At 43.5% G+C, this 21,197-nt stretch overlaps 1 protein-coding gene across 2 annotated transcripts in view; it reads right to left on the reverse strand.

Annotated features, from left to right (window-relative positions):
* The window catches only part of LOC100695682 (heterogeneous nuclear ribonucleoprotein L-like), a 45,512-nt gene extending 26,810 nt beyond the window's left edge, over window positions 1–18,702 (reverse strand). The window contains exon 1 of one of the 2 annotated variants that reach the window (XM_005457619.4): window positions 18,111–18,702. In XM_005457619.4, coding sequence (XP_005457676.1) covers window positions 18,111–18,284 — 174 coding nt within the window. In that variant the 5' untranslated portion in view covers window positions 18,285–18,702. The remainder of the gene's footprint in view (window positions 1–18,110) is intronic. The other variant, XM_005457620.4, reaches the window with a different exon arrangement.
* Between the last annotated feature and the right edge of the window lie 2,495 nt (window positions 18,703–21,197).

Consider the following 21,197-nt stretch of genomic DNA (forward strand, 5'->3'; position numbering starts at 1 on the left):
CTGCTGGCCCTGTGCTGGCCCAGAACAGTTTCAGCTCTGGCCCCAGATATCAGCCTAATGTGTACCTTAATCAAGCCATGTAATAACAACGTATGCCAGAACATAATAGTGCAAAAGTAACATGATGAAACTCTATTCAGACAGTGAATGGACTGATTCTTATGTAGCGCTTTTCTACTCTCCCAGATTACTCAAAGTGCTCTATACAACATGCCACATTCACACACACTTTCTCTAAACTGAGTGCTTCCTAACTACATACACATTCACACTCTCGACATGCAGACTGGAGGAGCCAAGGATTGAACCACTAACCTTTCGATCAGTAGGTGACCTGCTCTACCTCCTGAACTACAGCCACCTGGTGGTAAACATGAGTAAATCGTCACTAGGTTTTGGATAAAGTGTACACTCACAAACCTGTCAAGCCTGCATTTGAAATGTTGGCTACCATAGCAGTATAGTATTGCAACATGGCATTTGGGTCTTCTAACTAAAATAGGAAAATAGGAACATAAATAGTGCCATCATTGCCAGACCTGGCCCACATCTGGTTGACAGACACCCTGCCATGACACCAGTCAGTCAGAAGTGCCAGCTTGATGCCAGATCTGGGTCAGACCCGTTTTCTATGAGCCTGGGCCACATGAACCAAACCATAATCGGGCCAGATATGGCATGCCATCACATAAACGGTGCCATCTATGCCAGTCCTGGCCCACATCTGGATGACATACCACTTACCATGCCAGACGTCAGCCAGCAGTGCTGGCTTGACACCAGATCCGGGCCAGACCTGCATGCTATGTGGGAGTCAGTTTTGCTCTGCTTTCCCTCTCTATGGGCTCCCAAATTTTTTTCTTTTTTAACAGTGCACTCAAAGAACTCAGGTTTCAAACCTCCAGAGGATTTGACATTGTTGGTATACAGGGAGTGCAGAATTATTAGGCAAATGAGTATTTTGTCCACATCATCCTCTTCATGCATGTTGTCTTACTCCAAGCTGTATAGGCTCGAAAGCCTACTACCAATTAAGCATATTAGGTGATGTGCATCTCTGTAATGAGAAGGGGTGTGGTCTAATGACATCAACACCCTATATCAGGTGTGCATAATTATTAGGCAACTTCCTTTCCTTTGGCAAAATGGGTCAAAAGAAGGACTTGACAGGCTCAGAAAAGTCAAAAATAGTGAGATATCTTGCAGAGGGATGCAGCAGTCTTAAAATTGCAAAGCTTCTGAAGCGTGATCATCGAACAATCAAGTGTTTCATTCAAAACAGTCAACAGGGTCGCAAGAAGCGTGTGGAAAAACCAAGGCGCAAAATAACTGCCCATGAACTGAGAAAAGTCAAGCGTGCAGCTGCCAAGATGCCACTTGCCACCAGTTTGGCCATATTTCAGAGCTGCAACATCACTGGAGTGCCCAAAAGCACAAGGTGTGCAATACTCAGAGACATGGCCAAGGTAAGAAAGGCTGAAAGACGACCACCACTGAACAAGACACACAAGCTGAAACGTCAAGACTGGGCCAAGAAATATCTCAAGACTGATTTTTCTAAGGTTTTATGGACTGATGAAATGAGAGTGAGTCTTGATGGGCCAGATGGATGGGCCCGTGGCTGGATTGGTAAAGGGCAGAGAGCTCCAGTCCGACTCAGACGCCAGCAAGGTGGAGGTGGAGTACTGGTTTGGGCTGGTATCATCAAAGATGAGCTTGTGGAGCCTTTTCGGGTTGAGGATGGAGTCAAGCTCAACTCCCAGTCCTACTGCCAGTTTCTGGAAGACACCTTCTTCAAGCAGTGGTACAGGAAGAAGTCTGCATCCTTCAAGAAAAACATGATTTTCATGCAGGACAATGCTCCATCACACGCGTCCAAGTACTCCACAGCGTGGCTGGCAAGAAAGGGTATAAAAGAAGAAAAACTAATGACATGGCCTCCTTGTTCACCTGATCTGAACCCCATTGAGAACCTGTGGTCCATCATCAAATGTGAGATTTACAAGGAGGGAAAACAGTACACCTCTCTGAACAGTGTCTGGGAGGCTGTGGTTGCTGCTGCACGCAATGTTGATGGTGAACAGATCAAAACACTGACAGAATCCATGGATGGCAGGCTTTTGAGTGTCCTTGCAAAGAAAGGTGGCTATATTGGTCGCTGATTTGTTTTTGTTTTGTTTTTGAATGTCAGAAATGTATATTTGTGAATGTGGAGATGTTATATTGGTGTCACTGGTAAAAATAAATAATTGAAATGGGTATATATTTGTTTTTTGTTAAGTTGCCTAATAATTATGCACAGTAATAGTCACCTGCACACACAGATATCCCCCTAAAATAGCTAAAACTAAAAACAAACTAAAAACTACTTCCAAAAACATTCAGCTTTGATATTAATGAGTTTTTTGGGTTCATTGAGAACATGGTTGTTGTTCAATAATAAAATTATTCCTCAAAAATACAACTTGCCTAATAATTCTGCACTCCCTGTATGTCAATAACTTGATCATCTGTTTTTCTTCTAAGCAAGTCTGCAAGACCGACACAAAGCGTTGGTGAAATACCTTGTTGAGAATGGTCACAAGGTGAGTCTCTTCAAATTACAATAAGTGTCAGAGAAAGTCACTGTGACAGGTAGGAGGCACGACACAGCCATGATTCACCATTCAGTGACATCTTTATTCACGGTTGCTGTACAAACCACAGATGCAGCTCTCTGCTCACAGCTCGACATCCACTTCAACAACAACACAACAATAGGCCCTAGTTCATTTATGTGCAGGGGAGGAGTGATGTGCTGATTCTACTCAGGTGCGCCAACCTCCCCCATAGCCGCGCCACAGGCCACGTCCCACCACAGTCACCTATCTGAGACATATGATCACGTCTGACAGTAAGTCCCTCTCTCTGAAAAGGATTACTGGGAATCAATCCATTCCAAAACCTCAAAAAATGACGAACCATTCATTGTGGCTACTCTACCACATTCTGTATCTCTGATCCTTCTGCAGCAAAAAACAACTAACTTGGCATTTCCAGTAGCACAGTCTAGTATGAGCAGCTTAAAAGATGCACTGTGCTACACCAAGCTGGGTTAAACACAGTAGGTGTTTTAACCTTGACATTTGAGACACTACTCCCCACAGAAGCAGATGGTAAACCACATGATTGCATAGTAGCTATATCTGAAATCCGTTCGCCTAGATCTACAGGACACACCACTGGCTAATTCTGATCAGGTGGTCATTATGAATGGTTTGGCATCATGCAATCCAGACACTGGTAAAAATCGAGTAGGATAAGTGTGCGTTGATGGGAAAACAACTAACTGTTAACTGTGTTTAAGGCCATGATGCACCTCATTATCAGACTGATGCTTACATGACACATGAGGATTTAAACTCCCGACTGGTGAATAGACACAGATTGTTCACACAATCTGTTTGGTTTTTTTTGTTTTTGGTTAAATGCTTGTGCAAAGACTGTCCATGCAGTACTTATCCTTTTGCAAAAGTTTTAACTTTCTTTTAATAAATCAGTCTTGGTGCTCAGTTTTTTTTCCACAAAAGAACACACACACACACACACACACACACACACATGTGCATAAAAAAACAACAAAGGAGTCAGGACAGGAAGCCAGATAGTGATCTTAAACCATGAGAAAAACAGACAAAAAGAGCGTTCCTATACCCCTACCCCCACCCCATGTTAACACTTATCATTTAATCTTCTCTGTGCAGCTGTTAGTCCACAGCAAACCAAGCTGCAGTAAGAAGCAGCAGAAATCACATTTGTCTCATCGCAGGTTTGTGGCATGTAGCCAGAAAAGATAAGACAAAATTAATGCATTTTTCTCTTCTGTATATCACAGCAGTGTGATATGAATCAAGATATCTGAAATTATCACAAGATTCAAGGTCAATAAGTGAAAACAAAACAAAGACATTTCTAAAGTTTGTAAGTGGTCCTGTTACTCATACTGCTAATAGAAGAAAAATGTTTTGCAGTTTAGCTTGGAAGTGCATTCTTGTCAAATATATATTGTTAGATTGGCCGTCAAAGACAAATTTGCCCTTTTAATTTCCCAAATACTTTTTAATTTGATTAACACAGCACAAAACATACATACAATGATAGTAATGTAATCGAAACAAGCTCCACTTCAGAAGAGTATTTTAGATTTGTCAGAAGAAGTCTTAGCACAGTTGAGTGTAGTTGCAAAAAAAAAAAAAACCCTGATGCCTACTGTCGGAAAATCTCACAGTACAGCTTTCTGTCTCAGGAAGAGGTTGAGCAAGCATCACACTTTTTGCAGCCTGACCTTTTTATACTGCAGGTTGAGGCGGTAAGTTTTCTGTGCAGGAAACGCGCTCAAGGTCTGACTGGCCGCAAGCTGTTTTTAAGTCACTGAGGGGATGACGTCTAGAAGGTCTGATGACAGCATCAGTGCAGCACTTTGCATGTATGGACATGCAGATCTGCTGACATAAAGTCCTTTTCATGTGATCAGACAAGCTACAGCAACAACCTCTAAAATCATTCACTTATTTCCAACATGATTAGAACATGATTAGTCCGAATCTTCTGAAGACGATTCAAAATTGAATTTCAGACAAACTTATTGCTAACCTATTGGTTTATTTTGCTGAATTCATACTGCATTAGAACTTTCTGACAAGAATTCAGCTACTTTCAGTGTTAAAGGATTTACCTTTAAACTGTAGTGCTTCACTAAAAAGACCAGAAGATTTTACTGTTAACTTTGATTGCTGATCAGTTTTACTTGTTGAACATCTTGATGCTTGCTCAATCATCCAAGTAAGGACATCCCAGAAAGTTGATTCTGTACTCCAGGACAAAGTGAAAATACTACGTCCAGATGAATAGAATCTACTTCTGTGACATCTGTTGATTCTTTTTTAAAACTTTTTAAGCTATGCCCATTTTGCCTAACATACAAAACCCAGGATAAAAATATAAATGTCTCTAATTAGCTCTTTATCATCCACTTGAGGAAAAGGTTCAGTAGGCACAATGCATATGTGTGAAATCCTCACAGCTCATTAGCCTTCAGCCCCTGCCATCAAAAACAGTTGATACAACATTAAACAAGAGGCAGGTGGTTGAATTATGGATGGTGTTGGTGGAGTAGGAGAGGTGTTACCAATGTACTCAGAAGTTTTACGTTGTGCTGGTAAGAGCACTGGAATATGTTTACCATGGTGACATTATAGTTAAGTTTGTGACAACATAAAGCTGATGACTTCCCTAATGCCGTGGAAACCATACCTTTGTTTTTTTGGTGAATGCATGTGTCTTTATTTAGTGTACGTATGTGTGAGAGAGAGTCTGAGGCTGAACATTCAGTGACATGTTGCTTTCCTGCAACAGACTGCTGCATCATTACAGTTCTATGTGACATTGTGCTTGTCGCCTCTTAAGCCTCCCCCACCTTTGCGTCCCTCTTCATCACCTTTTCTCTCTTCATTTTCCTAATTTTGTGTTCTTATTCTTCCTTTATATACCACTCAATATATTATCTTGGTCAGTTTTTAACAAAGGTAAAAAGGTCATGGTGATAGATCATTTATATTTTCCATCACACAATCAAGTACAACCTGGATTCACCACGGGAAAGATCTTTGAATATTTTATGACATATTGTTTTTATTTTATCCAATTATATATTGTTTTAACCACAAAAAAAGAGTTTAAAGTGGATTATTTTCCTCACAATCAACATTAGATCATATGTTTAAAAAATGCTCTTGCTCTTAGATCTGGTAGCATTCAGGATATGACTTTAACATTATCACCAGCATAATAATATCAAGCTTCCTGTATATGTGTTTAATTGTTAGATATATAAAGCTGTCACTCTCTGAAGTGTGGTTTAAAGTTTGAACTTTGCTGCAAATACTTGTCACGTCTCCATAATATTTTTTTACTTTTTTAACCCAGAAAAATATGAGATTAAAAGTCTTGTTTCCAAAAGTCTCCTGGCCAAGACAGATATCAGTTGAATCAACAGCATGCGACAAAGAGTGAAAATCCATAATTACTACCACATTTTTAACTAATGCATAATCATGGGAAAGAAGTGTATGATTGTTCATCTATAAAATGCTGAAATAGGAAGCAAGCAACATTTGCAGTGTCTATATAAGGAGTGCCGGTTTACTGCTTTTGTTACAGCGGATACTTCACTGTAGTCTTTGATAATATGTTGCTGAAGTGCGGTTTCTATCAGAGTACTCCAAATAGTTTACCTAGGTGCACAGCCGTCACGCTATGCCAGGCAGGAAAACTATGTTTTTTACTCCAGATAAATAAAAAAGACAAAAGTAAGAGAAAGATCTATAATATACACATGGAAGGATAATTCAGAAACTGATCAGAGGTGAGGGCAGAACAAAGGGGGAAGCAATTAACAACAGCTGAAAATGCTATATAGATGTAGCACCATTACATTGACCACTGGTTTTGGACTCTGCATTTTGAACATTAGTGTTTTGTTTATCATGTTGCTTTTGTTGGATCCAGAATTTATCTTATATGGATGAAAGAAAGGCATCCTAATTTTGCAGCTAATGCTAGTTACCTTGGTTAGAAAGGTACATTCATAAACTGTATTAGTGCAACACAGAAACACAAACATCAACTAATCAGTGCAAAGTAATGGATAACAAAACACGTTCAGTTTTAATGAACTGCCTTCATTAAAACTGTAGCATAAACATCTTGGATGGTCTGTATTACAAAGAAAATCCACAACCATAAACTATTAAAAATGCTCCAAAATACGACGACAACAGGCACACAGTGATGAAGTCTAGCAAATTTCATTCAAAACATCTGTCAACCACACCCCTAACTCAATTATCCAGGAGGATTACTTAGAAAAAAATCAGCCCACTTAGAGTTGCTATGAGGGTCAAGCTACCACTATATATTGTGTCACAGCAGGCCAGGTGGAAGAGAAGCGGCGGCCAGGAGCGGAGGCCCTGGCGGACCGATCCCCGGCTGCCAAGACTGGCAATAGGGACATGGAATGTCACCTCTCTGGTGGGGAAGGAGCCTGAGTTAGTGCGTGAGGTTGAGAAGTACCGGCTAGATATAGTCGGGCTCACCTCTACGCATGGCTTGGGCTCTGGAACTAGTCTCCTGGAGAGGGGCTGGACTCTGTCTCAGTCTGGAGTTGCCCCTGGTGAGAGGCGGCGGGCTGGGGTGGGTATTCTAATATCCCCCCGGCTTGCTGCCGGTACGTTGGGGTTTTTCCCGGTGGATGAGAGGGTTTGTTCCCTGCGCCTTAGGGTCGGGGAACGGGTCCTGACTGTCATCTGCGCTTATGCGCCGAGTGGCAGTTCAGAGTACCCAGCCTTCTTAGAGTCCCTGGGGGGGGGTGCTGGAAGGTGCCCCACCTGGAGACTCTGTTGTCCTACTGGGAGACTTCAATGCTCACGTGGGTAACGACAGCGAGACCTGGAGGGGCGTGATTGGGAGGAACGGCCTCCCTGATCTGAACCCGAGTGGTGTTTTGTTATTGGACTTCTGTGCAAATCACAGTTTGGCCATAACGAACACCTTGTTCGAACATAAGAGTGTCCATAAGTGCACGTGGCACCAGGATGCTCTAGGCCGCAGGTCGATGATCGATTTTGTAATCGTATCACCAGACCTGCGACCATATGTTCTGGACACTCGGGTAAAGAGAGGGGCTGAGCTGTCAACTGATCACCACCTGGTGGTGAGTTGGATCAGGTGGCGGGGGAGGACGCTGGACAGACCCGGTGCACCTAAACGCGTAGTGAGGGTGTGCTGGGAACGTCTAGCAGAGGCCCCAGTCCGCGAGATCTTCAACGCACACCTCCGGCAGAGCTTCAACAACATTTCGAGGGAGACTGGGGACATTGAGTCCGAATGGACCATGTTCAGCGTCTCCATTGCCGAAGCTGCTGCATTGAGCTGCGGCCGCAAGGTGGTTGGTGCCTGCCGTGGTGGTAATCCTCGAACCAAATGGTGGACACCAGAGGTGAAGGGAGCCACCAGGCTGAAGAAGGAGTCCTATCGGGCTTGGTTAGCCTGTGGGACTCCAGAGGCAGCTGACAGGTATCGACAGGCCAAGCGGAATGCGACTCGGGCAGTGGCTGAAGCAAAAACTCGGGTGTGGGAGGAGTTCGGAGAGGCCATGGAAAAAGACTTTCGGACTGCCTCGAAGAGATTCTGGCAAACCGTCAGGCGTCTCAGGAGGGGAAAGCGGTGCTCTACCTGCACTGTGTATAGTGCTGGCGGTGCGCTGCTGACGTCGACTGAGAAAATTGTCAGACGGTGGAAGGAATACTTCGAGGACCTCCTTAATCCCACTGACACGTCTTCCGAGGAGGAAGCAGAGTCTGGGGATGAGGGGAATGACCCGCCAATTTCTGGGGTCGAGGTCACTGAGGCAGTTAAACAACTCCTCGGTGGCAGAGCCCCTGGTGTTGATGAGGTCCGCCCCGAGTTCCTGAAGGCTCTGGACGTTGTAGGGCTGTCCTGGTTGACACGCCTCTACAATGTTGCGTGGAGATCAGGGGCAGTACCCCTGGACTGGCAGACCGGGGTGGTGGTCCCCATCTTTAAGAAGGGAGACCGGAGGGTGTGTTCCAACTACAGGGGGATCACACTCCTCAGCCTCCCTGGGAAAGTCTATGCCAGGGTGCTGGAAAGGAGAGTTCGTCCGTTAGTCGAACCTCGGATACAGGAGGAACAATGCGGTTTTCGTCCTGGTCGCGGAACACTGGACCAGCTCTTTATCCTCTCGAGGATACTTGAGGGTGCATGGGAGTTTGCCCAACCAGTCTACATGTGTTTTGTGGACTTGGAGAAGGCATTCGACCGTGTCCCTCGGGGTGTCCTGTGGGAGGTGTTGCGGGAGTATGGGGTGTCTGGCCCACTGCTACGGGCCATTCGATCCCTATACAACCGTTGTAAGAGTTTGGTTCGCATTGCCGGCAATAAGTCGGACTCGTTTCCGGTGGGTGATGGGCTCCGCCAGGGCTGCCCTTTATCACCGATTCTGTTCATAATTTTTATGGACAGGATTTCTAGGCGCAGCCAAGTGGCGGAGGGCTTTCACTTCGGTGGCCTCAGAATCTCATCTCTGCTTTTTGCGGATGATGTGGTTCTGATGGCTTCATCGGGTGGGGGCCTCCAGCTCGCACTGGAACGGTTCGCAGCCGAGTGTGAAGCAGCAGGAATGAGGATCAGCACCTCCAAATCTGAGGCCATGGTTCTCAGCCGGAAAAGGGTGGAGTGCCCACTCCGGGTCGGGGATGAGTTCCTGCCCCAAGTGGAGGAGTTTAAGTATCTCGGGGTCTTGTTCGCGAGTGATGGGAGAAGGGAGCCGGAGATCGACAGACGGATTGGTGCTGCGGCTGCAGTGATGCGGACGCTGCACCGGTTCGTCGTGGTGAAGAGGGAGCTGAGTGTAAAAGCGAAGCTCTCAATTTACCGGTCGATCTACGTCCCGACCCTCACCTATGGCCACGAGCTGTGGGTAGTGACCGAAAGAACGAGATCGCGGATACAAGCGGCAGAAATGAGCTTCCTCCGAAGGGTGGCTGGCCTCTCCCTTAGAGATAGGGTGAGAAGTTCGGCCATCCGGGAGGGGCTCAGAGTAGAGCCGCTGCTCCTCCACATCGAAAGGAGCCAGTTGAGGTGGTTCGGGCATCTGACAAGGATGCCCCCTGGGCGCCTCCTGGGCGAGGTGTTCCGGGCATGTCCCACCGGGAGGAGGCCCCGGGGCAGACCCAGGACGCGCTGGAGAGATTATATCTCTCGGCTGGCCTGGGAACGCCTTGGTGTTCCCCCGGATGAGCTGGAGGAGGTGGCTGGGGAGAGGGAGGTCTGGGCTTCTCTGCTTAGGCTGCTGCCCCTGCGACCCGACCTCGGATAAAGCGGATGAGGATGGATGGATGGATGGATGGCGATTCTTCTCCACAAAGTTTGTTTCTGGATTAAGAAGGAGGAAATTCTGGAGTAAGTGGGATGGAGTGGTAGAGAGTGTCCTCAGGGGGGAGAGACTAGAGATTGGAGACTTTAATGGACAGGTAGGTGAAATTGAGGTGATAAGGAGGTGTTGGGTACACCTGATGGTGTTAAAGACGTTAAGAAGTAAGTAGTAAGTTGTAAAAAGTGGAAGAAGGAAGAATGTTGCACATACTTCAGTTAGATTCTGGGTGGTAGGGAAGAGCTACCAAATCAGTTACTATATCTCACAAACAGCTTCTTCCCTTGGGCCATTGTCAACAAACACTATCCCCCCCGTATCCCACCTTACCGCTGGCCACTCATCTCACCAATCGGAGCCATGGTATGAATAACCCCTATCACTCAGACCACTCACAAATTGACTCTATTCAGATTGTCTTCTCTTTGCACTACTTCCAAGCATGTTGCAACTTGTTCTCCAATGTGTGCCTTTCTCTTATTTTTGTATATATTTCTCATTTTGTATGTATACCTCTGGATTGTATATATTTCTCCCGTTTCCTATTTATTCCTGCTGTCTTTCAGTTGGTGTGGAGCACCATGAACAATGACTCAACGACTACCATCACCCTCCCCAATCCTGACTCAACGACCTTCATCACATCTCTCACCCCCCTTTCCTTCTCCCTGAAACTCAGAATACACACTCAGGATGTGAGCCGACTGTTTCAGAAACAGAAGCCCAGTAAAGCCCCTGGACCAGACGGTGTTTCACCCTCCTGCCTCAAAACCTGTGCTGAACAGCTGGCTCCCATCTTTACCCGCATCTTCAACAGATCCCTGGAGCTGTGTGAAGTTCCCTCCTGCTTCAAACGCTCCACTATCATCCCGGTCCCCAAGAAACCCACCATTACAGGACTGAATGACTACAGACCTGTCGCCTTGACTTCTGTGGTTATGAAATCCTTTGAACGACTGGTGTTAGCCCATCTGAAGGACATTACAGGCCACCAGTTGGAACCCCTGCAGTTTGCCTACCGGGCAAACAGGTCGGTGGATGATGCAGTGAACATGGGGCTACATTACATCCTGCAACACCTCGACCACCTGGGAACTTATGCCAGGGTCCTGTTTGTGGACTTTAGTTCGGCTTGTAACACCATCGTGCCTGAACTTCTCTCCTCCAAACTCTCCCGGCTCAGCGTGTCACCAGCTACCTGACAGACAGAAAGCAACAAGTGAGGCTGGGGGAGATCACCTCTGAAACTCGGTCCCTCAGTATTGGTGCCCCTCAAGGATGTGTCCTCTCACCACTATTGTTCTCCCTCTACACTAATGACTGCACCTCCAAGAACTCGGCTGTTAAACTCCTAAAGTTTGCAGACGACACCACTGTCATTGGCCTCATCCAGGAGGGTGACGAGTCTGCATACTGGCAGGAAGTTGAGCGGCTGGTACTCTGGTGCAGTCAGCACAATCTGGAGCTGAACACGCTTAAGACTGTAGAGATGACAGTGGACTTCAGGAGACATCCCTCAATACTGCTCCTCCATCACAGTCTGGTATGGAGCAGCCACTAAACAGGACAGGCGCAGACTGCAGCGGACTGTACGGGCAGCAGAAAAGATCATCGGCGCCCCCCTGCCCTCCATCCAGGACCTGTACCTCTCAAGAACCAGGAAATGGGCAGGGAAAATCATCACAGACCCCTCACACCCGGGACAGAGACTTTTTGACCTGCTGCCCTCTGGCAGACGATATAGAAGCCTGCAGACCAGGCCCATCCGACATAGGAACAGTTTCTTTCCCCTCGCCATCTCCCTCCTAAACAATTGAACTGTCACACTGCTCCCACTGCCAGACTGCAACTGCACCTTATGTACATTCTGTGGTATTTATTTCACTTCATTTCATTTCTGTCATCCTGCATTTTATATAAGATTTAGATTGGTTATTTATGGTTGGTTTACACAGCTTTGTGTATGTTTGTGTATGCATGTGTACATGTATAGAGCCACATGTGTGTGTGTGTGTGTGTGTGTGTGTGTGTGTGTATTGTGTTGCTTACATTGTTGAGATTTACATTGCTGTGCTTGAGAGTCACCATCTACCGGAACCAAATTCCTTGTATGTGTCTGCGCATATACATGGTCAATAAACGCGATTCTGATTCTGATGATAATATTCAATAGCTATTCAGTTCAATTTAGTTCAATTCTATTCTATTCAATTCAATTCAATTTTATTTATACAGCGCCAAATCAGTTGCTTTATATTGTAAGATAGTCCCTACAATAATACATACAGAGATAAACCAACAATCATATGACCCCCTATGAGCATGCACTTTGGAGACAGTAGGAAGGAAAAAACAGGAAGAAACCTCCAGCAGAACCAGGCTCATGGAGGGGCGGCAATCTGCCATGACCGGTTGGGATGAGAGAAGGAAGACAGGACAAAAGACATGCTGTGGAAGAAAGCCAGAGATTGGGATCTAAAGACACGCCGGTGGTTTGGAAGAAGTAATTACTGAAGTTAACTTAGGAAGATCAACTGGAGAAAAAGACTCATACGTAGTGAAGAGCTAAAATTATTAACAAGATAATCGACCTCTGTGGGAGTAGCGTTCAGGTCGCTGCTCTGCTCTGTGTTGGTACAGGGCATTGAAGATGCTAACAGTGGGTGGATTATATTCTTAAACTTAGTTACAGCACTTTCAGAAAGACGTCTACTGTGATAAAGTCTACTCCCCACTGCTGTGTAATCAATTACTGTAAATGTAAATGTTATCAGGAAATGATCAGACAAGAGAGGGTTTTCAGGAAACACTGTTAAATGTTCAGTTTCTATGTCATATGTTAAAACAAGACCTAGAGTGTGATTAAAGTGGTGGGTGGGTTCTTTAACATTTTGAGAGAAGCCAATTGAGTCTAATAACAGATTAAATGCCATGTTGAGGCTGTTATTTTTAGAATCTACAAGGATTTTAAAATCACTCACAATAATTATTTTATCTGAGCTGAGCACTAAATCAGATAAAAAGTCTGAGAAATCAGAGAGAAACTCTGTGTAAGGCCCAGGTGGACGATAGATGATAACAAGTAAGACTGGTTTTTGAGTTTTCCAGCTAAGCTAAGACGAGACTAAGCATCAGGATGTCAAATGAATTAAAGGTCTGTTTTGGTCTTTGGTTGATTAATAAGCTGGTGTGGAAAACTGCTGCTCTACATTGTTAGAATGACTCGGGGGTGTTGATTCATTTAAACTAACATAATCATCCTGCTGTAACCAGGTTTCTGTAAGGCAGAGTAAATCAATTTGTTGATCAAATATTAAGTCATTGTAGCATAACCACGACAGACCCGATGACCGCACGTTCATGCTTTTGAGCATTTCACACATTTTATTCTTCTGGTTGCTGTTCACATGCTCAGCTGCAGCTCAACAGCTGCCAACCACATACACCACAACAACAACCACACACTGAGGACCCAGTACTATTTATGCAGGGCGGCACGATGAGCCCATTGCAGCTCCGGTGTGTTGGCTTCTCCTGCAGCCGCGTGCTGTTGGGGATACTGTATTTTTCTTTCTTTGCCATTTTTTATGTTTAAGTCGTTTGTTACTGGTTTTTAGTTTGGTTTTTTTGTCAGTTTGGGAGCGGACACAGTCCAGGGATGTGGTTTTGGGGGATAACGGGAGGACAGAATTTGCAGAGAGGTGTGGAAGATTTCAACTTTGCTGCCTGATCCCAACTCTGGATAGTCACGTTTTAGGGGGGTTAATAAATTTGACTAGATTTCTAGAAATGAGAGCTGCTCCATCCAAAGTGGGATGGATGCCGTCCCTTCTAACAAGACCAGGTTTCCTCCAGAAAGTTTCCCAATTATCTATAATGTATCTATTCTATTCTATTCTATTCTATTCTAGACTGGATAGCTGGATAGTGTAGTCTTACCACTACACTATCCAGCTGCTAATCTGGTCACTGGAATATTTTGGATGAAGGATGCTAGTGGCAAACTAGCTTGCGGGTCATCGGGGTAACACTACGAGAGCGTCTCTCAGTATGGGCCTGAAGAAAGCACTGACAGCTGAGGAAGGCGTTGGAGTTTATGACAGAGGAGACTTCTGCTGTCAAACTGCAGCAGAAAGCCATCCTGGACCTGGTGGAAGAAGTTAAGTCTCTCCACATCCAGAACGGCGAGAAGAATCAGTGGCTGGCCTACCTGGAGAACAGAGTGGCGGATTTGGAGCAGTACACCGAGATGATGATCCGGTCATACACACGTACGGTTGCCGCAGACAGCACGGGGGAGTCTGGAGAGGAAGATGTCAGCTCCACGGAGCATCAAGTGGTCCAAACGAGTCTAAAGGTGTTGAAGTGGACTATAACAACATCAAGGCTTGCCACCCTCTACTCCGAAAAAATGACAACGACAAACTGGCCATCATTGTGAGATTTGTTAACAGAAAACACAAAAATGTACTAATAAAACAAGGAAAGAATCTAAAAGGATCCGATGTCTTCACAAATGAACATCTGACAAAACGAAATGCTGACATTGCCAGAAAAGCACGTTCCTTGAAAAAACAGGAAAAATTCAAAATACGTGGACCACAAACTGTAAAGTATTCATAAACTCAAAGGAACACCGGAACAAGCCAAAGTGTTGGTCATCAGAAAAATTGAGGAACTGGACAAATACTGATGTTCATCTAACTAGAGGTATGAATACACATGTGACGTGACACACAACACACCATATGGCACAGTCTGAAAGATCTTCTTCTGCATCCGGCAACAAAAACAATATAATTCAATGGAATACTGCTTATGATAAACTGAAACTGAGAACATTTCAGTATACAGACTATAATGTTCTGGACTTGGAAAAGCATATAGAAAATAATTGCTTCTACAACATCAGCAACAACTGCTGCTCCTTCACTGATGAACAGTTTAGACACACCATCAACACGGAAAATAAATGATCAATAATTCATTTTAATAGCAGTCTGTATGCCAATTTCAATATTATAAAGGAATATTTAAATCAGTTGACAAAACCATTCGGAATTATTGCCATTTCTGAGACATGGATCAATGCAGAGAAAGGACTGGACTTTGGAGGGATATGAACTTCACTTTGTAAATAAAAGGCACAAAAGTGTAGGAGGAGTAGCTGTGTATGTGGATAAAAAATTATAAGGTGGTGGAAAGTATGACAACTGCTATTGATAATTTATTAAAATAAATATGAATTCAAAATTATAAGGAAAAAGAGAAAAAAATCATAATTACTTGTAAATATAGAACACCTGGCTCTAGCATTCAAGTATTTAATGACTTCGTAGAAGAAATGTTCTTAAAAATAAATCAGAAAGTTAGGTTTATCTGTGGTGATTTTAACACTGACCTGTGGAACCTGAAAAAGCAACAAACGACAGACTATGCACAGTTTGAGTTTACAGGCCAAGCAGAATTACACTTCATTGTGCAACCTTAATCAACAATATTGTCACTAACAATATCGAAAACAACATTGTGAGTGGATTATTAATTGACATCAATGATCACTTACACTTACTCACAACAACTGAGATAAAGACGTGTAAGGGCAGAAGAAACCAAGAATGCACTTAAGAATGACCCATTAAATCAGAACTGGGATAATGTATACAAAGCAAGTGATATTGACATTGCATATAGCACATTTTTAAGAATATTCATGGTGTTGTATGATAAAAACTGTCCAATAATTCAATATCGCAGAAAGCAAAAATAAAGCTTATGCTTGTTCCCACTCTTTTTTGAACATCTAAGTTATAATTTTATAATTGTTGTAATTTATAATTACTAATTGCTAATTGCTTTTTTTCCTTTTGTTTTGCTTTGTTTGTCTGTTTTTTCTCTCTTGTTGTTCTTGTTACATGAATCATTCTTTTCACACTTAGCTTCTCCTCTCTGTTATGTTTATTCGAGGGCTGTATGCAGGTCTGTTTTACACATCCTCTGGTGAGCTCTGTGTAATCTCGGGGGGGGGGAGTTATATACAAAAGAGAGTAGAGATCAAAGGTGCTTTGATGTCAGCTGATGTCTGGAGAGATGTGCCCCTTAATACATAGTCACTGCAAAAATACACTACAACAGGTGCAGCACAGCAGGTAAATGAGCTGCATTTCAGTCCTTGCTTACAGATCAGAGGAGATTTTGGCTGTAAGATACACACCACAGAGCAGTCAGAAGCCATCAGAGAGCAGATTAATTAAAAAAGAAAAAATTAAACAAAAAAAATGAGTTGGAGGGTAGTTGAAATGTGGACTAAAATTGTGTTTGTCAGCAGGAAGTGGTCTATTCCCATAAAGCTTCAAAATGACTTCATCCTTTACCTGTAAACCTAACAGGAAAAGTCAAAATTGTCTTTATATGCCCTCGCTACCTTGCTTGTCTTTTTATAAAGCGGAAGGAAGCTGCCAGTAGCAAACTCAAAATATGAACATGCAAATGCAAATAGGCAGCACGGTGGCACGGTGGTTAGCACTGTTGCCGCACAGCAAGAAGGTCCTGAGTTCAATTCCACCATCAGGCCGGGGTCTTTCTGTGTGGAGTTTGCATGTTCTCCCCGTGTTCGCGTGGGTTCCCTCCGGGTACTCCGGCTTCCTCCCACCGTCCAAAGACATGCAGTTTGAGGGGATAGGTTAATTGGATAATCCAAATTGTCACTAGGTGTGAATGTGTGAGTGAATGGTTGTCTGTCCCTGTGTGTTGGCCCTGCGACAGACTGGCGACCTGTCCAGGGTGTACCCTGCTTCTCGCCCTATGACAGCTGGGCTAGGCTCCAGCGCCCCCCGTGACCCTGGAAAGGAGAAGCCGATGGATGGATGCCAAATGCAAATATTGCTGAATGTATTGAAGAGTTAAAACATGTTCTGGGTGTTTGATGAAAAGAAGGAGGGCCATAACAGGCACAGAAGTCTATTGCATTCATTTATGGTGACTACATGCTGCTTATATCATCTGAATATAACTACTCAATCAATGTGGTTTTTTTACGGTATGAAGCCACAGCTTTGAGGTAGAACTAAATAACGGTATTTTGCCTGGCGAAAATAATTATCTGTCCAGACTAAATCTGATAAGCTGCTAAACAAATGTGTGTAATAAAAAATAGTAATAATGGAAGCCAAACTCTTATAGCTCAATATATGAGCAGGGCCCAGAAAGGAACTGACAGAAACACCAGGCGGGCAAAACACCAGCTACTGGTAGATAAAGCAGTCACTCAAGGCCACCAAAGTGACTGCTGAAGAAGCCCCCAGGGGAGGCCACTAGAGTGGTAGAATATGTACACTACAGTGCAGAATCAATATCCAAGAGCCATGAGTAAATCAGGAATAAGGCAACTACTGATCATGTATGTTATGATGCACGAGTACACTTTCTGATTGCATGCACGTTTACAAGTTAATATATAAAGATCTACATGGAGCCCAAAGGAAGGAAGAATGCGAACAAAAAGCTTTAACATATCCATTCATCCATTCATTTTCTTACACTTATTCAATTCAGTTATTCAAAGAATTATTCGTCTTTAAATTGTTTCTAACCAACCAGTCTGGCACATGGTATGGCTGGTGTGCTCATCCTGTTAAAAGGAGTTCTTCTCACTCTCCACATATGCTCATAGCATATGTGGGGTTTTTTATAATATTGTTGGTTTTTTGCCTTAGCTTCTCTACCAAAGCGAGTGGACTGTTCTGAATGAGCGCTATAAAATCACAAATGAATTAAACTGAGTTAACACGAAGCTCCGGACTGGTTAACTTCCACAACATTTTTCTGAATCACGTTAGTAATCGTCGTGACGATGATAACGGGTTACTGCCACGGATGGTGCAACTTTTCTTCACTTGTTCCAAGGTTACGCCGTTAATGTAAATGATGAATGATAATAATAAATGTAGAAACTAATTTATATTCCACGCTGACTATTTACTCTTTCGTTTCTCTTGCTGTCTATTTTAATCATTAACATAATTTTTCGGACCCTTCCAGCTGTTTGTAAATCGTATGAAACACTGTTAAATATTTACATTTTATTTAGATACAGAAGGATTAATATTGTGTGCCTCACCTTCCCTCCGCTCTTGCGGTTCTCAGTGCACCCGTTCCCCGCTGCCTCCTCACCGGCAGAATCCTCCTCCTCCTTCCCGTCCTCTAGCTCTTTTACACCGGTCTCTTGTTCCGTCCGGAGCCGCTTGGCGACCTGGTGATATCCTTCTTTTCTGTCTTCGCTCTCTTCCATCATAGAAGAGAGGAGAAAGTCACAAATTTTCGGTAAAAAGGAAGAAGAGACGTTGCACTTGCTACTCTCGCTCTCTCTCGCTGTCTCTCAGGTCAGCTCCAAAGATCGCCAAAACAGGAAGACGACGTCTTACATTGCTCACTGCATATCATGGTTTGTGTTGTCTTGCAGACACACTGATTTTCTTACAACACTGGGTGGCTTTTTGTTGTTCTTGTCTTTCTGGTTATTTTATTGAACCAAATTAGATTTACCATTTTTGTAGACTCACCTTCACATACCCAAGAGGTTGTGATGGAAAGTCTGGGTCTTTTTTAAGATTCATCTCTTTTGGCTTGCCTGCCTTAAACGCAGATTAAGCGGGTTTATGTGTCCGTCTTTTCGGTCGAACAGATGGGGGAGAGCGGTTTTCACACATGCCTCCTGCGCAGTCCTCCAAGATCCTGACTGCGTGTCGCTGGACGCGGATGACATAACCCTCATAACATGTTAAATAAATAGATGTTAATTTTTCTTAAGGTCTGAAACTTCATTATGATCAAGACTGAAATGTTAATGCTAAAGAAATCTTAAATAAACGTTAAAATAACCTACAGTGTAATAGTAATGACATCATAATACTGATTTATAGTTATCCCGTTATTATTGCTTGTTATCTATTTATAGTTGACCAGATGACCACTGTCAGGTTGAAAAATCATTGATTTATAGTTGAACAAATTAAAGCTGCTATCATTTAGACTATTCTGTAGCACCCCTTGCTCAGTCTAATATAATGTGGCCACAATTGAAAAGTCACTGATTTATAGTTGAGCGGAAATTATTAAGCATAGGCAACTGCCAAGTTGATTGGTCAGACAAGTGGCTGAATCATAGGGTAGTTCACGAGAACAGGATAACCGCAAAAAAAATTTCAAAGATAATAATAACAATAATAATAAAAATAATAATAATAATAATAATGATAATAATAATAATGCTTGAAAAGCAGAGACTGTGGTTGTAGTGGATATTTTTAACATTTTTTAATATGGTTTCACCTCAGCTGATGGTATGTTAGAACTTTGCTCTCTTTTGGCTCTAAAACCAACAACCCACATAGCAAGCAGGTCTGGCCCAGATCTGGTATCAAGCCGGCACTGCTGGTTGACTTCTGGCATGATAAGACGTATGTCATCCAGATATGGGCCAGGCCTGGCATAGATGGCACTGTTTATGCGATGGCATGCCATATCTGGCTCGATTGTGGTTTGGGTTATGTGGCCCAGGCTCATAGAAAACAGGTCTGTCCCAGATCTGGCATCAAACTGGCACTTCTGACCGACTGGTGTCATGGCAGAATGTATGTCAACCAGATGTGCACCTGGTCTGGCAATGATGCCACTGTTTGTGTGAATGCATGCCATATCTTGCCCGATTATGGTTTGGTGTATGTGGCCCAGGCCCACAGAAAACAGGTCTTCCCTGGATCCAGCATCAAGCTGGCACTTCTGACTGACCGGTGTCATGGCAGGGTGTATGTCAACCAGATGTGGGCCAGGTCTGGCAATGATGGCACTATTTATGTCCCTATTCTCCTATTTTAGTTAGAAGGTCCAAATGCCATGTTGCAATACTATACTTCTATGGTAGCCAATGTTTCAAATGCAGATTTGACAGGTTTGTGAGTGTACACTTTATCCAAAACCTAGTGACAGTTTACTCATGCTTACAACCAGGTGGCTGTAGCTCAGGCGGTAGAGCAAGTTACCTACTGATTGGAAGGTTAGTGGTTCGATCCTTAGCTCCTGCAACCTGCATGTCAAGAGTGTGAATGTAGTTAAGTTAAGAGAAAGTGTATGGTTGGGTGAATATGGCATGTTTTATAGAGCACTTTGAGTAATCCAGGACACTAGAAAAGCGCTATATAAGAATCGGTCAATTCACAAGTCGTCATGTTACTTTTGCGCCATTATGTTCCGGCACATGTTGTTATTACATGGCTTGATTAAGGTACACATAAGGCTGACATCTGGGTCAGCACAGGGCCAGCAGTGTGTCTGCAACTGGCCTTGTGCTGGCCCGTGTGTGGGCCACCTCTGGCAAACCAGATCTGGACCACCAAAGGGCCGTCATTCTTTGCGGTATGTGGGCCATGTGTAAGCACATTGTGTGGGCCAGATCGGGACCATACCAATTTTACTATGTGGGAAGAAGATGAGCACAAGTGGACCACAGACCCGTTTTTGTACATTGCACACTGCCTCCATTTGACAACAGAGCAGGCAGACGGCAAGACCCTGGAGTAGAGCAGACAGCGAATGCGCACCCTCTTCTGACCCTGCTCTGATAGGTTTTTTTTGTTTTGTTTTTTTGTGCTAATTATGCACTCAACCTTGCTGTCTCCAATATCACAGAAATGCAGCCAGTTGCTGCTTCTTTTGTGATCGCCTGCCAAAAAGTGATTTCTGGCGGTTTTATGTGTTTGTGTTATTTTAGGGCAAATATCTTTGCTTATGTTGATAAACAGTCTGCAGTCAACAGGATTTACAAAGGGGTTACATATAAAAATTTAAAAAATGAATTTTTTTGCAATGATTTTTGTGCATCTGCACTATTGTATTTACAACTGTTTAAATACCGACAATCAATGTTTTGGCAAATACGATAAATCACTTTTCGGCACAACACCAGATCCCCATCACTCTTAGCTGCTGGTGTGGCAGTTCTTATACAAGGGCCACTATGTTGATCACAGAGGCATACCTAAAGTGCTGAATGTCGTTTATTTATTCAATAAATAGATACATGGAATAATTTAAGATTTTACATTTGTTATATTTGCTGTAAATTTCTGAAAAAGCTATTATTTTCTGCATGTGTAAACACAATGTGAATTCTTGCACATATGCATGATATAAAAGAAAAGTATAAAAC

Source organism: Oreochromis niloticus, linkage group LG6, assembly GCF_001858045.2.
Source record: "Oreochromis niloticus isolate F11D_XX linkage group LG6, O_niloticus_UMD_NMBU, whole genome shotgun sequence".
NCBI lineage: Eukaryota > Metazoa > Chordata > Actinopteri > Cichliformes > Cichlidae > Oreochromis > Oreochromis niloticus.